Here is a 14,924-nt window from a genome sequence, read left to right as displayed (position 1 = left end):
TTCGACTGACTATTATTCAATCCTGCATTTTAACAGCTGTAGCAAGGTGCTGTAGGATTATCAACTTGAGCATAATTAAAAAAAACATATAGGATATAAAAAAATTTGAAATTACAAAGAGTGAATGTATTTTCAAATTTGGATTAGATAACTCCATATAAGAAGTTCTTTCACCAATAACAACTCAAAAATATTACAAAATAGAAACCTTGTTAGAGGTAGAAAGTATCATGCTGGAGTTAACACTGGATGCCTCTGAGATTGTCATAGTAGATAATATTAAGGGAGATAATACCATGTCAGCCAACCATCCTCACAGGTAAACAGTGTCAGGGGATTTAATATTATCTACTTCTCAGCACATTGGAGTAATACCATTTTTTGCAACTCTTAAAATGGGTTCAATGTACGTAGGAGTTAACACTATATACCATTGGATAGAGAATTTTTTCTGATTTCATATATAGTATTACTCAATTTCGTAAAAATGAGTTAACACCCTTTACCTCTCAGGTACAGAATTATGTTTCAACTTGAGCATTACAACATCAAATAAATCCCATAACAGCTGTATTTTCCCAATGAATTTTCTAAAACTACCTATACTGATATGCAGAGTGAGTCATATGTATGGGAACCTTTCAATAAATTGGAGACTGTTGTAGATATAATAATATATATAATTGGTCAAATACTCTACCTTTTGACGTACAAATGAATTTCAACCCCTCATAAGGGGGATGACTTAGGGGTTGTAACTGTCTGATTTCTACTCTAATATTGGTGTATAAAGAAGCTCCTTTTTCTTTATATTATCCTTGAAATGCATATTTTCCAAAAAAACTTGTATATACGTTAAAAAGGAACATACAGGTTTATTGAAGTAATATTAACTGTTCATTCTCGTTAAAATAATTAATTAATATCGGGGGACCGAGCTTTGCTCTGGAGTGTTAAGCATAGAAATTTGTAACGAAAGATTGAATTATAGTTTACCTAATTATTTATTCATTTTCTCAGTCGCACAATTATTTTTACAGTTATATGAGGAGGCACAAAGGCTTATGCCCAAAACTGTCCCTTTTAAAATTTTTACTACAGTCCAAATCAAAATCTAGGTCACGCTACTATCACTCATCAAAATAACAATTTATTCACACTTCAAAAAACAAACACATCATCAATTACAAATAGATATACTATGAATTCGATTGAGAAATATATACTATGTTTGCTACAATATTTGTTATTATACTATGTACTATTCTACCTACACTAACAGCATCTAGTTACTATTTTGAACTTTCTGAAGTGAAAATGTTTCTAAAAAAAAGAGAAATAAAATTTTTATTATCCTTTTAATGTCCTTCAGCGAGTGATCCCAGGGTTGAGACCTAGTGCAATCGAATTTTCATATCATAAACCTACTTTGTTCCTAATTTCGTGAGAATCGTTAGAGCCGTTTTCGAGATCCGGTCACATACATATATATATTAACATAAAAACATCTAAACAGAAATTGCTCGTTTAATAGTATAGAATATTTTATCAAGCAAGAAATTATATTTTTCAATAATTTCATAATGAATTTTCATAATTCGGATGAAATAATTTGTTAATTAATAATTAATTCTTCATTGTTAAAAGACGATCTGGCAACAGAGCAAAGCGAGAAAGAGATAGCGCTATCCGCATTGTTGAATGATAGACAAGGATAGCAATACCTTGTTATATAGTATATTAAGATACTCGAGAGAATTTTTTAATTTTTTTGTTGTGAATTTTGTTTCGATTCTTCGTTTCATAATTTACTATTCTGTAAAAATATTTGCTTTTGTGCTAAATCAATTTAAATCAGGTTAAGCGTATTATAATTTCATCTCCTACTCCCACTGGCGAACAGAGCATCTATGCCAGTGGTTTTTTCACTTACCGTTTATTATTATTACACTTTGGTTGGATTGTATTGTCATGTTGAGCTTTGTTTGATTCATGTACGTATATGTAGTTATGAGTGTGGAATAAATAAATTTGAATTTGAATTTGAATACCATTGCTAATCAAACACTGTCATTATAACGTGGACCTCACTATAGATGATATTGTAATGAATGAGAAAGATGCATTTTGGAAACACTATGGGTACTGACCGACAACCAATTCGCGGATATCCTTCCACCTGAGCTCGCTGGCCTGCTCGTGAACGATGGTGATGCGGATGCGCCGCTGGATGCCCTGGTGCAGCAGGAAGAGACCGCGACACGGCAGCTCCTCGCTGTGGTCAACCACAGCCGGCACGTACTCGCCGTTCGGCGCTGCAAAACAAACAACAATTATTGTCACAAACACAACACTATGATCTCTTTTCTGTATAGGGCTACTTTTATAGAAATAGAAAGAAAAATAAAAATCTTGGTACCTTTTTGAAATATTTCATCACTTGAAAATGGCATCAATGTCCGAACACTGTTGTGATTAAATATTTCAAAAGGGTACCAAGATTTTATTTTTCTTTCTATTTCAAACAACACTATGTATAGTCTGAAGGTCCAGTTCCTAAGCGACAACTCTAGGATTTTAAATTTAGATTCCTGCAAACCAATCGACAATCGTCACAAACAACACTAGTATCTTACGTCACATGGACGGGAAGGGGCCTTTTGCAAGCGAGAATAATGTTCAAGTAGAGGCGTTAGCCGAGACTAGAATTTTATACGAGCACTGCAAAAGACATTCACGTCCAAGTAAAGCACAATATTTTTTGTCATAGTAATCTAAAGAAGAATAATTGAGAGATAGAAAACATTACTTGCTTGTGCTGAAGTTACTACATGCATTCTACAAACATAACCTAGTTTAAAAATCCGAATCAGGAATTGTGTGGAAGTTGACAAAACTTCCACTGGAGCGCTGAAGGTGTTTTTTTGTAGCAGTTTTTGCTGTTCCCATTTCGGAACTAGTTTCATTACTAGTAACACAGTTTCATTACAGTAGAGAATGCTGTAATGAGAATCATATGTTATTTGTTCTGCAAACAGCTGTTTAACGGCTTGATTTCATGGATGTAAAACAGCTGAAATTGATGACTATGACGAAAAGCTTTTTGGTCATAGTCATTCAATCTAGCTATTTACATCCATGAAATCAAGTCGGTAAACAGCTGATTGTAGAACAAAATAAACATGTGAATCTCATTACAGCCATAGTCTACTGTAATGAAATAATACGATTTCTTTACAGTCGAGTATGTTTCCTAGTTCCGAAATAAGGAACAGCAAATCTGCTACAAAAGACCACCTTCATCGCTCCAGGTGGAAGTTTTGTCAACTTCCACAAAATTCCTTATTCGGAATTTGTAAACTAGGTTATGTTTATAGAATGCATGAAGTAACTTCAGCACAAGAGGGAATATTCTATTTCTCAATTATTCTTCTTTATATTATTATGACAAAAAAGATGTACGTTACTTGACGTGATGTCTTTGCAGTGCTCGAATGAAATTCTAGTCTGGGCTAACGCCTGACTAGCAACATCATTCTCACGGCAAAAGGTCCCTTCCGTCCATGTGACGTAAGATACTATTTGTGTAGTTGAGATCAATGTTATCAGGTGCTGACTTCATGACATGTATATCACTATAGACAATTAAAGCCTAGCTTTTCTATGAGTCGAAACATTGAACTGAACTTCGCACATTTGATTCTCGCACATTTGAAATTCACACTATGAATAACCCTCATGAAGGGTGAAAACTTTAACTTATTCAATTCAATGATCGACTTTGACTGGTATTTGTCCGAACTATCTATCACTGGTGTGATTAAGCACTTGCTATTTTTGTTGTCATATGTAATTTGCTAACCCAGTATTGTGGGAGTGAAGGAAAAAATAGTGTACGTTACTTGGATGGGAATGTCTTTTGAAGTGCTCGAATGAAATTCTAGTCTGAGCTAACGCCTCGACTAGAAACATCATTCTCGCCTGCACAAGGCCCCTCCGCCATGTGACGTAAGGTATATAACAGTACTGCATAGTGTAAAAAAAATCCTGATATGAAATTTAAATTTCACTGATGAACCTTCGAAACAGTCATAATTTATATCTGTATCCAATTTAGAATTTGTATTTATTGTTATTTGAAGAAATTGAATGAAATATCTCCAAAAAGGATAAAAATAATCTAAAATTCTTCAAGTTTCACCACATAAACAAATATTATTTTATTAGAAAGCTAGCAACAGATATGTACGATCGCATATCAAGAGCTGATTTGGACACTACTGGAAACCGACTTATCACAAAATATAAAGGTCTAACAGTGCTCGCGAAGTGAGGAGGTAGAGATAGACTAAGAGGTCGAGGTCGACATAGAGAGGTACCTCAATGTACTTGATGTAGTTAATTTTTCATTTGTTTCAATAAAAATGTAGTGTTAGTATGCAATGGGTCTTGCAAGACATGGCAATGCATTGTTATTTGTGATGAAGAATTAACATGTATTTGGGTTGCATTGAGATACATCTATCTTGAACTCGACCTCTTCCTGAACCTCCCCACTACGCGTGCACCCTAATGATTGAAGATGTTTATTGAGTTCTACAATCAAGTTGTAAACTTTAATTTGATCAGGTGCTAATTTGTTCACCCTAATGATTGAAGATGTTTATTGAGTTCTACAATCAAGTTGTAAACTTTAATTTGATCAGGTGCTAATTTGTTAACATGTAATGCAAGTGTGGTGTGTGAGTGAGAGAGACATACCGAGTTCGCAAATCTCGAACCAGACAAGGACGTCGTACTTGGCGTGCACGTGGGTGGAGGTGCAGGGCGAGGGGGAGGGAGCGCCGAACTTGGGCGAGCGCACCGGCTGCGAGATCGGTATCGACGGCGGCAGCATGCGTCGCGGCGGCTGACGAACGCTGAAACAACACAACAAAACTTCAATAACCGAGTCAACAGAAATGGAAACTGAACTAACTTGATAATTATTATCAAATGAAAATCCAAATTAAATGCTGTAATTCACCCCTAAGACTTCTGCTACTGCAAATATTGACAACTCAGGGTAAACAGCTAGATGGAAATTCAATGTAATTTCGATGCCATTTTCAATGTAATTTACCAATGTAACTATGTATTTGACTTGTGTCAATATTGTATTATTGTACAATGCATGACATCAATAAAAATTGGAATTGAAATTGAAAATTTATGAGTGCTACTATCTGACAGATAATGACAAAGAGCTGACAAATAGTTTTTGAATAGTAGCGTTCATCGAATTTCCATCTAGCTGTTTACCCTGTTGTCAATATTTGCAGTAACAGAAGTCTTCGGGGTGAATTACAGCATTTAATTTGGATTTTCGTTTAATAATAATTATTAATTCATAAGCATTTGAATAATTGCAATATCTCGGTAATTTCCATCTGTAGACTGGCTGGCCGCTATGGCTTTGTATAAAATGAGCACTGCTATCCAGAGATTGTCAGTTTGGTGTAAGGGTAAGCATTCCTGACCGGCAATTAGGAGTTACTGGGTTCGATTCCCGGGCTGACAAATAGTTTTTGAATAGTAGCGCTCATCGAATTTCCATCTAGCTGTTTACCATGTTGTCAATATTTGCAGTAGCAGAAGTCTTCGGGGTGAATTACAGCATTTAATCTGGATTTTCGTTTGATAATAATTATGATTAATTCATTAGCATTTGAATAATTGCAAGATCTCAGTAATTTCCAACTGTTAACTAACTTGCATAACAAGCTCTCTTGACTATCATATTTGCAAAATAATGAATTTTGTATCCCACACTGTCTCAAACTTGGCGGTTATCATGGATATAATACGAATATTACAGTACAGCCTGATTAACCATTCATCTCATATTTTATCAAAAGACTACAAATGGAAACTGAACTAGCGTGCTTAGGTTAGGTTAGGTTGGGTTAGGTTAGGTTAGGTTATGTTAGGTTAGGTTAGGTTAGAAGCTCTCTTGTTTGGCAAAACAATACATTCAGAAATTGTTTAGAGCTCGGTTCTAGCGAAAACCTTTCACATGATTATACCAGGTATTATTACTTGTCAATCTAAAAGTAGTAATCTTGAAATAAACTATTATTACTTGCCAATCTAAAAGTAGTAATCTTGAAATAAACTATCATATTTGCCAAATATTGAATTTTGTATCCCACACTGTCTCTAACTTGGCGATTATCATAAATAAATACACGAATATTACAATATAGCCTGATTAACCATCCATCTCGCTTCTCATATTTAATCACAAGACTACTCATCCTTGTTCCCTCATTCAGAAATTACACTGCAAGGGTGGCAACTAACGACAGGACAAGTTTGTGAAAACACATACACGTTGTTTCATCAGCGAAAGGATCCAATTTGTTTTTGAGGTTGGGTTTTTGAATCTTCGATTTTTTGTTGTTTTTTTTTTAGCTGCTCTATTTGAGATTTAATTATTTTTGTATCATTATAATCTCTGATTTTCCAATGATTTATATATTGTTATTGGTTGTTTAATTTATGTTGGAAGCTGCTGTCAAAACAGCTGGTTTTAGTTAGAACCGTCTCGCTGATGACAAAACATGCATGATGGACAAGTGTGTACACACATGTTGTAAAGACGTGCTTCCTGTGGGGTTATCTCTTATGATAGAGTCCCACGTTGTGAAGTAATTATGTAAAGATGTAAATTTAATATATATAGGAGTGGTTACTAAAGTCCCTAATTTGCGAATAAATTCGCAAATAGTTAAGGCCGTCCGGCTCGCAAAATTGCTGGGTTCAAACCGCAGCTCTAGCTCAGTGGTAGATACATGAATTTTCCAAATATAATTAATCACCACAAGGTTCAATGACTGGTGATTAATAATTCTTACCGCTGCTTCTGTGAAATTCTTGAAGAATACCAATAAGGAAATCAAAAAGATAGTTGATGACTGATTATCAGTAACCATGTATCCAATTGAGGATAATAAAGACCAACTATGGTTTTTTCTAGTTGATCTCCAGAACGCTCGCCATGAATACAGGTATCCACCAATTTATCCTTCTGAAATTCCTTAGAACTTACAACGCCAGTTCTTGAAGCTCTCTGGATCCTTATATGAAATAACTGGAACCTTATTAATATAATTATCAATGTGTTTTTTCTGGCGGACTAGTATGACTATCATCAAAGGATGATAAGTACTGAATGCTCTTAATAAGATCAATATTAATTGATTCACTAATTTTATATGCCGCAGAATATTTTTCTTGGTACTGAGACAGCCCAAACTGTATATCACGAGATGAATTAGGATAAAATGAACTTCTATGATATTGTATGCTGACATAAAACACAAAATATATCCCCATAAAACAATATATATATATATATATATATATATATATATATATATATATATTCTTATATCTATAATTTTCTTTAAATAAATTCTTTAACGGTTTAACAATTATCACAAGGTTTAATAGCATTCACATTTGTGAGCTTTAAAATTATAATTTGTATTTAATACTGATACATGGACTTCAGGTCAATTCAGAATTCTACAATTTAAAACCTGTTCGGTATGTAGATTTAATAGGACATGCTTTGATCAATTAGCAAATAATAATTATTAAAATTGATATTTAAAAAATCTCAGGGTTTTTAATGAGTCCGTGCCATGTATGGAAGTAAGCTTTCTACATAAATCAAATAAAATTCATAAAGCGTTCTTATAAACTATATGATAGCACTCAACACGTTGCGAATTTATCTTTGACTGATTTTATTTATATAGCGCTTTGATTAATTCCCCAACTCTAATAAAAAAGGCCTTTATAAAACGAGCTCGTTTGAACAAACACTCACAGTAATGATGTTCTTGGAGGTCTTGTAGAATAAATTAATTATTTCCAATAATTAATTATGCAGGTGATTTTCGTCTCGGCTGGGCTCGCGCGTGGTCCAGATTTCTTATAGATTTATTTCCGTATTAAAGATATATTTATGGGAACTGATTACAATTAAGAACTCTTCAACAACACTGAGTTCACAGATAGATAAACATTAATTACAAATAGTTCACATTTAAAAGAGGGATTGGCTTGATAATTTTAAAATTTAACAAGAAAGAAGACCCTAATTTCCATGTGCACCCTTTCAGAACGAGATCACAAGCCAGAAAGAAGGTGGTTTCCAGAAAAATTTTATCTCTTCCTTGAACGATTTGTAAGCCTCCTTCTGATTGGCTTTTTGATTTAGCAAAACTCAATACAATTGGTTACTTCAGATTCAGGGTTTCTTCAACTTTATAATAGAAAAATAAATAAAAAGTTTTTACATAAATAGATGGGGTGATTGTCTTAAACTATTCTAATAAATAAATCGTGATATATGATGCTATCATGCAACATATATTTAATTTTTTATACGAGTTTTGTATACTCTTGATTTTCGTGCTTTTTAGATTGTAATATATATTTATGCAGCAATAATAGTTGTCCCTATTCATTTACATAAACCTTCCTTAGTATTTATATAATACATCTTTTGTGAGTAAACTTTATAATTCAACTTGTACTGGTTGATCGAACAATCAGCTGATTCGTTAGGTGTTGATTCAAATAACTATCGATTTATCCTAGATCGATTGATTCATTGTGTAAACAAACAATTCTAACCTCAAATGTACATGCAAACTTTTATTTTTTATAATCTGCCAATAATAAATAAGCCGCTTTATAATTTTTAATTCTGCCAATGGATCCTCATTTTTGTTGAATTACAATTATGCATGTTTTTTCTTATCGCTTTAGATAATACGATTACACTAACAACATTCGATTTTACTTGAGTGGTTCTTTGACTAGGTTATCTTTCCTTTCCATTTATAATTCTATTAAAGTTCAATAGTTCATTTCAAAAAATATTTTGTGGTGCTAAAATACCACGTGACAATGTTCATCACGCATGTCCCGCCAGCTTAACATGCCAATTAAGGGCGATTGCAGACGAACCACAATCGAATGTGGGATGTGGGAGCTACTATTTTCCTTCTGTGGTACCACAAACGCAGCGAAACAATATGTATTGGCAGGCATGGCAGTGGCACTGATACTTCCACATGGCGTTGTGCGCTGTGGTAGCGATTATTTTCCTTGCGATTGTGGTACCACTGGTTTGAGCACCACACTTCCCCTAGCTTCTGAACTACAATCGCAGTCGCTGTGATAGTGTTCCCTCGAATTTTACCTCAAATTTGTAGGTTGTATTAGATAGCTGTTGCATTAGTGTTGCACTGATGAACGGTTTGTGAAAGTCTCTTTGCATTAGTCGTATTGTTCTGTGGTATGTCGGTCCCACATCCCACATGCGATAGTGGTTCGTCTGCAACCACCCTAAGTCTCGTATTTATTCATTAATTAAAACCTAACACTCACTTCCCAGTGAGAATAGTCCCGTTAGAGCTCATGGGGAAACTATTCTCACTGAACCTGACTCTGCGAATCCACCTTTATACTCTAAAATTGAATAATTCTTATTGTATAGAACTTCACGTTTCATTCATCTATTGGGTCAAGCAGTTAATATTATTGAGAGGAAGATAATTTCAGTATGATATAAATAGATGTAAGTTTATCAGAACGGTACCAATAATCAAGATACATTAATACAGGATAATGCAGGAATAATACAGGAAATCCGGAGAAGGCACTTTCAGAAGAGTATCCTGCCTGAAGAGGAGCTGCTGTCACATCTGAATGGACGGGACTGGCAGGCAGTGAGCCGCTACTGCAAGGATGCCTGGCAGTATAGATACTTCCTGGTTCAGCAATTCAATTTCTAACTTATATGAACTCTTGTGAAAGCATAATTTTCAATTTCTTCTTTATTTGTTATTTCTAATCAACTCCCCCAGATGGCACTATGCCATGGGATGAAAACGCCTCCAATGATTTGCTTTGAGTACTGATTTTTTTTGTGGAATATTTGAATAAAGGCCATTTATTATTATTATTACAGGATTATTCCAGTTCCTTATCCATAGACTGACTCTTCTCGAAAAGGGACCATATTATTCAGGACTCAAGTGTTTTAATTGCATTCCTGAGGATATAAGGCTGTGAAGCAGCTATAAGTTATTCGTATCAAAGATAATTAGGACACTGGTAGAGGCTTCTCCTTATACCATTGAGGAGTGTTTTAGAGCATTCATGTGACACCATTCTAAAAATGACATGTTGTATGCCACTTGAGCACTGCTCAGAATTTGTGGCTTCACACAACAAAAATATAATAATAATAGTAATAATAATAATAATAATAATAATAATAATAATAATAATAATAATAATAATAAAATAATACCACCAGTGTGGTCAGATCGAGTATCAAAAATTCTTTAGGAAAATTAAAAATGAAATGATTGTGCTGGCATACCATTTTTTGTTCTTTTCCAGTAAAAATGGACTAAAATTCAGAAAATTGAAATCCTAACCCTATTTTGGACCTTTAAAATGTTATCTAAATTTGGGAGTGGAATAGTACAAGGAGTATCCTTAGTTTTCTCTCCCGGTTGGTGCTTTCTAGTAAAAATAATAAATAAAAATAAAATAATACCATTGTCCACTCTCCTGCTTGGCATCTTTGTGCAGAGGATGCTGTTGGTAATGGCCGAAAATCTCAAACACAATCGGCTGCGTCTTTATGTACTCAATGAATGATTTTGTCACTGTCACAGTAATCTGAAAAACGAGAAATTGATAAAATAGGCTCGGAAACAATACAATATACAAGAAATAGTATTGATTATTTCATGAATATGAGATATAGTATAATATACATGAAATACAGAGTGAGGCAGAGCCGATTGATGAGTTTGGAAGGGTTATAAGTAATGAAAATCTACAGAATAATGAAAAATGTACAGATGCAGTTGGATGCTTGGAGTAGGGTTATGGAGAAATATGGTCTGAAAGTAAGAAGTAAGAGTTTTTGGAAGGGATGACAATTTTGCCGGAGATATCAGATTGAATGGAGAACCCCTGAAAAATGTTGGAAGTTTCAGGTACTTGGGCAGTGAAATTGCAGATGATGGGAGAATAAACCACGAGATAACTAGAAGATAACAAAAGGGGGGAATTTCTACCAAACAGTGAAACATTGATTTGGATGAAAAGTACCAGAAAAGGCAAAGATTATGATATACAAGATGTATTACGTACCCATCATATTATACGGAGCCGAGACATGGACGATGACGGAAAGAGAGTGGAGTCGAATACAGGCAGGAGAAATGAGTTTCCTCAGGGCAATAAAGGGGAAGAACACGAAGAACAGAGTTAGAAATGAGGATATAAGAAGAGAATTGAACATGGGGAGTATAAGGGAAAGGGTTGAAAGTATGAGACTACGCTTGTTTGGGCACATGAAGAGAATGAGGAGGATCGGCTGCCAAGGAGAATGGAGGAGATGAGGATTGAAGGGAGGAGACCAAGAGGACGACCGCGACGACGATGGACAGACTCAGTGGCAACGAAGTGGAGAAGAGAGGACACCGATGGCGGCAGGTGGAGGACGAGCGATGGTGGGAGGACCGAACAAGATGGAGAGGCATTGTAAACACCCAGACCCGGCACTAGCTGGAACGGGACCCGGATATGTATGTATGTATGTATGTATGTATGTATAAGTAATTTACCCGTCAACATGGAAAAAATCTTCAATGGGTTCAATTCAGTTTGAAATAATTATAGTTTTTATAGTTAATATTTTGAAATTATATCAGTTAAATAGCAGCAATATACTAATGTGGCGTATTTTGAAGTTTTGGAACGAATTTTGTTTGGCACACTGCGATTCGCTCCTTTCGTTCTCCCAAGGTGTGTGGGCGATCTTTGGAAACTTAATTTTGAGTTAATCTCATAGAAAAAATCGCATATGCTTGAATCGGGTGGGCGTGCTGGCCATAGTTCTTTGGGAATGGCCGAAAATCTCAAACACAATCGGCTGCGTCTTTATGTACTCAATGAATGATTTTGTCACTGTCACAGTAATCTGAAAAAATAAATAAATAAATAAAATAGGCTTGGAAACAATACAATATTCATGAAATAGCATTGATTATTTCATGGATATGAAATATATAATATACATAAAACAATGAGTACATGATGACAACGTTACAGTGGCATTATAATATCATGCCCTCATAATGTAGCATATTCGGTATGCAATATTGGTATGAGGCTCCAGTCTCAAAAATTTAGATAGAATTTTTAAAATTTCAGCTTTCAAAGGAGAGCTGTGAGAGCAATAAAAGGTCTTAAGCCATTAGAGTCCTACTAGAGAGTATTTTAAAGATCTAGGACTACAAAGGGCTGGTTCCCTAGCTCGGGATTTAGCTAAGTTCTACACTTTAAACAGCTGGAGTCAGAAAATTGGCTTTCCGAAACGGGGCGTAGTCGCAGCTTTTATAACAGTAGTCGTAGTTTTTATTTTCTCATTTCTATAATTGAAAACGTTTTTCCTTGACGAAATTAGACATTCCTAAATAATTCAAAATAGCTGAAACTTCACACTATTTTCTCTTTATTTTATTTTGTGTTCAATTTTCTAGTTTTTAGAAATTTAATTCAAACGTGACTATGACAATGACTGCGACTACGCCCCGTTTTGGAAAACCAATTTTCTGACTCCAGCTGTTTAAAGCCTAGGACTTAGCTAAATCCCGAGCTCGGAAACCGGCCCTAACTGTGCCTGCACTGTACATTTTCGAAATGATTATGTATATAAGAGATAAAAAATTATAAGAAACTGTGACATACATAATTATGACACAAGAAATGAGAATACATTTTCAGCACAATACCACAGGACAGCTCAGTATGAGAAAAAGCCTTCTTATATGGGTATAAAATTTATGAGTAAACTGCCGTCAGCTTTGAGAGAAAATGAGAAGAAGGATATTTTCAAAAAGCTACTGATTTTTTTTTTTTTAGCAAACGGGGTTTACTACAGTATTCAAGAATTTATGGATTGAGAATGAGGCTTTTGGGGGGGTTAAATGTGATGTACATTGTAGAATGTGATGTATATAATATACCTGTAGCCTACATATGTTTATTTCAAATCAAAATGTGATGAGAAAAGCAATAATATTTTATAATTGTAGGCTAGGCATTAATGGAATAGACATAGTTAATATAATTCTTGAAAAACCAAAACCTATTACGTCTGGTTGGCCTAGAAGGCGTCATACAAGTTAAGATATTCGCAAAATGCAACACGCTAAAACACTTGAATGTACTGTAAAATCGATGAGTAGATTTTTTATAACCATTGTCATTGTAATTATGTTTTTTTGTAAATAAAATATACCCAATTCCTACAAGATATACACAGAAATAATCATGCAACACAATACGAATGAGAACAATATTATTAAATACGACTGAATTTCAATTTCTAATATTTTAATATTTATGTAATCATTAATATTACTACGTACATTTTGAACGTGGTAGAAGCCCAGGGGATTTTTTCCTGTATTCTTGACTGGTTCAGTGGAGAAAGCCTCGTCATGTCGGTGTAAAAAGCTGTAATTTGAACAAAAAATATGTTAATTTGAGCTCAGTTTGGTTTATTGATGAAGTACCATTTTATGTATACCGGTTGTTCAAAAAGAATGACCCAATTTAAATCAGTTATATTTATTTTAAAAAATGGTGTACACAAACCAATTTTACACCAAATTACTCACAGAAGTATCAAGTTTATGATGATGTATTATAAGTGTTCTATGTGCCCTCCTTTTGAGGCTCGGACGACATCTAGACGGCAGCCAAATTCATCCCAGACAGTTCGCAAGGTGTCTGTCTTCTTGGACTGTAGCTACTGCATCAGTTATCCTGGTTTTTAGCTGCTCAATATCAAGTGCTAAGGGAGGAAAACGTTAAAGATCGTCTTTATGTTCCTCCTTTAGCACTTGACATTGAGGAGCTAAAAACCAGGATAACTGATGCAGTAGCTACAGTCCAAGAAGACAGACATCTTGCGAACAGTCTGGGATAAATTTGGCTACCGTCTAGATGTCGTCTGAGTCCGAGCCTCAAAAGGAGGGCACATAGAACACTTATAATACATCATCACAAACTTGATACTTCTGTGAGTAATTTGATGTAGAATTGGTTTGTGTACACCATTTTTTTTTAATAAATATAACTATTTAAAATTGGGTTATTCTTTTTGAAACACCCATATATATTTAGTTCAGTATTACAAACGAGGTATATAGATAATACAGTGATCCATTTCAACAACAAAAATGTTATAATGAACTAGATAGATAGAAAATGCCTTCACTGTACTGATAAAATCATTCTTAATAAGATTGTAAATTGTAGTGAAGACTGTTTTGGGCTAAATTCCTGTAGTCTTCTTTGTTCTGCAATAAATAAATATTCACTTTTGAACAATTAAATTACGACGTAGCAGTCAGGTATTTATAAATATAAGCTATTAGCTTCTACTTACATTAGTGGAGCGCTATTAATGAAGGACCTAGTGTCCGTTAAGCAAGTTACACATTACACATTATATACATTGAAATGGCTCATTAATAGTATATTTCGCACCTAGGGCCGAAAATGAGACTTTTCTGGCTCGAAATCGGTTTTCAAGTCCGAGGCCGTAGGCCGAGGACTAGAAAAGATTGAGAGCCGGAAAAACATTTTTGCCCATGGTGAGAACGTTATTTTTCGCCACACAGAAAAATAAACAATATATATATGAGATTAATTGTCTATTATAAGCACTTCCGAAAGCAAAAGTGGAAGGTCATAGCTCTAGCAAATCTGAGGTAATCTGAATATCAAGAAATTGTCCAAGTATTTTTATTTTTTATTCTGATTTGTCT

The 14,924-nt window shown here is 34.5% G+C and overlaps 1 protein-coding gene across 1 annotated transcript in view; it reads right to left on the bottom strand.

Moving 5' to 3' along the window:
* The window catches only part of LOC111055580 (kinesin-like protein unc-104), a gene marked incomplete at its 3' end in the record, with an annotated part of 165,524 nt that overhangs the window by 30,134 nt on the left and 120,466 nt on the right, over positions 1-14,924 (bottom strand). Inside the window, 4 exon segments of the mRNA XM_039419538.1 lie at positions 2,151-2,315; positions 4,762-4,919; positions 10,628-10,752; positions 13,518-13,605. Coding sequence (XP_039275472.1) covers positions 2,151-2,315; positions 4,762-4,919; positions 10,628-10,752; positions 13,518-13,605 — 536 coding nt within the window.

Source organism: Nilaparvata lugens, chromosome 1, assembly GCF_014356525.2.
Source record: "Nilaparvata lugens isolate BPH chromosome 1, ASM1435652v1, whole genome shotgun sequence".
Taxonomy (NCBI): Eukaryota; Metazoa; Arthropoda; class Insecta; order Hemiptera; family Delphacidae; genus Nilaparvata; species Nilaparvata lugens.
This window is presented reverse-complemented; position numbering and strand designations above follow the sequence as displayed.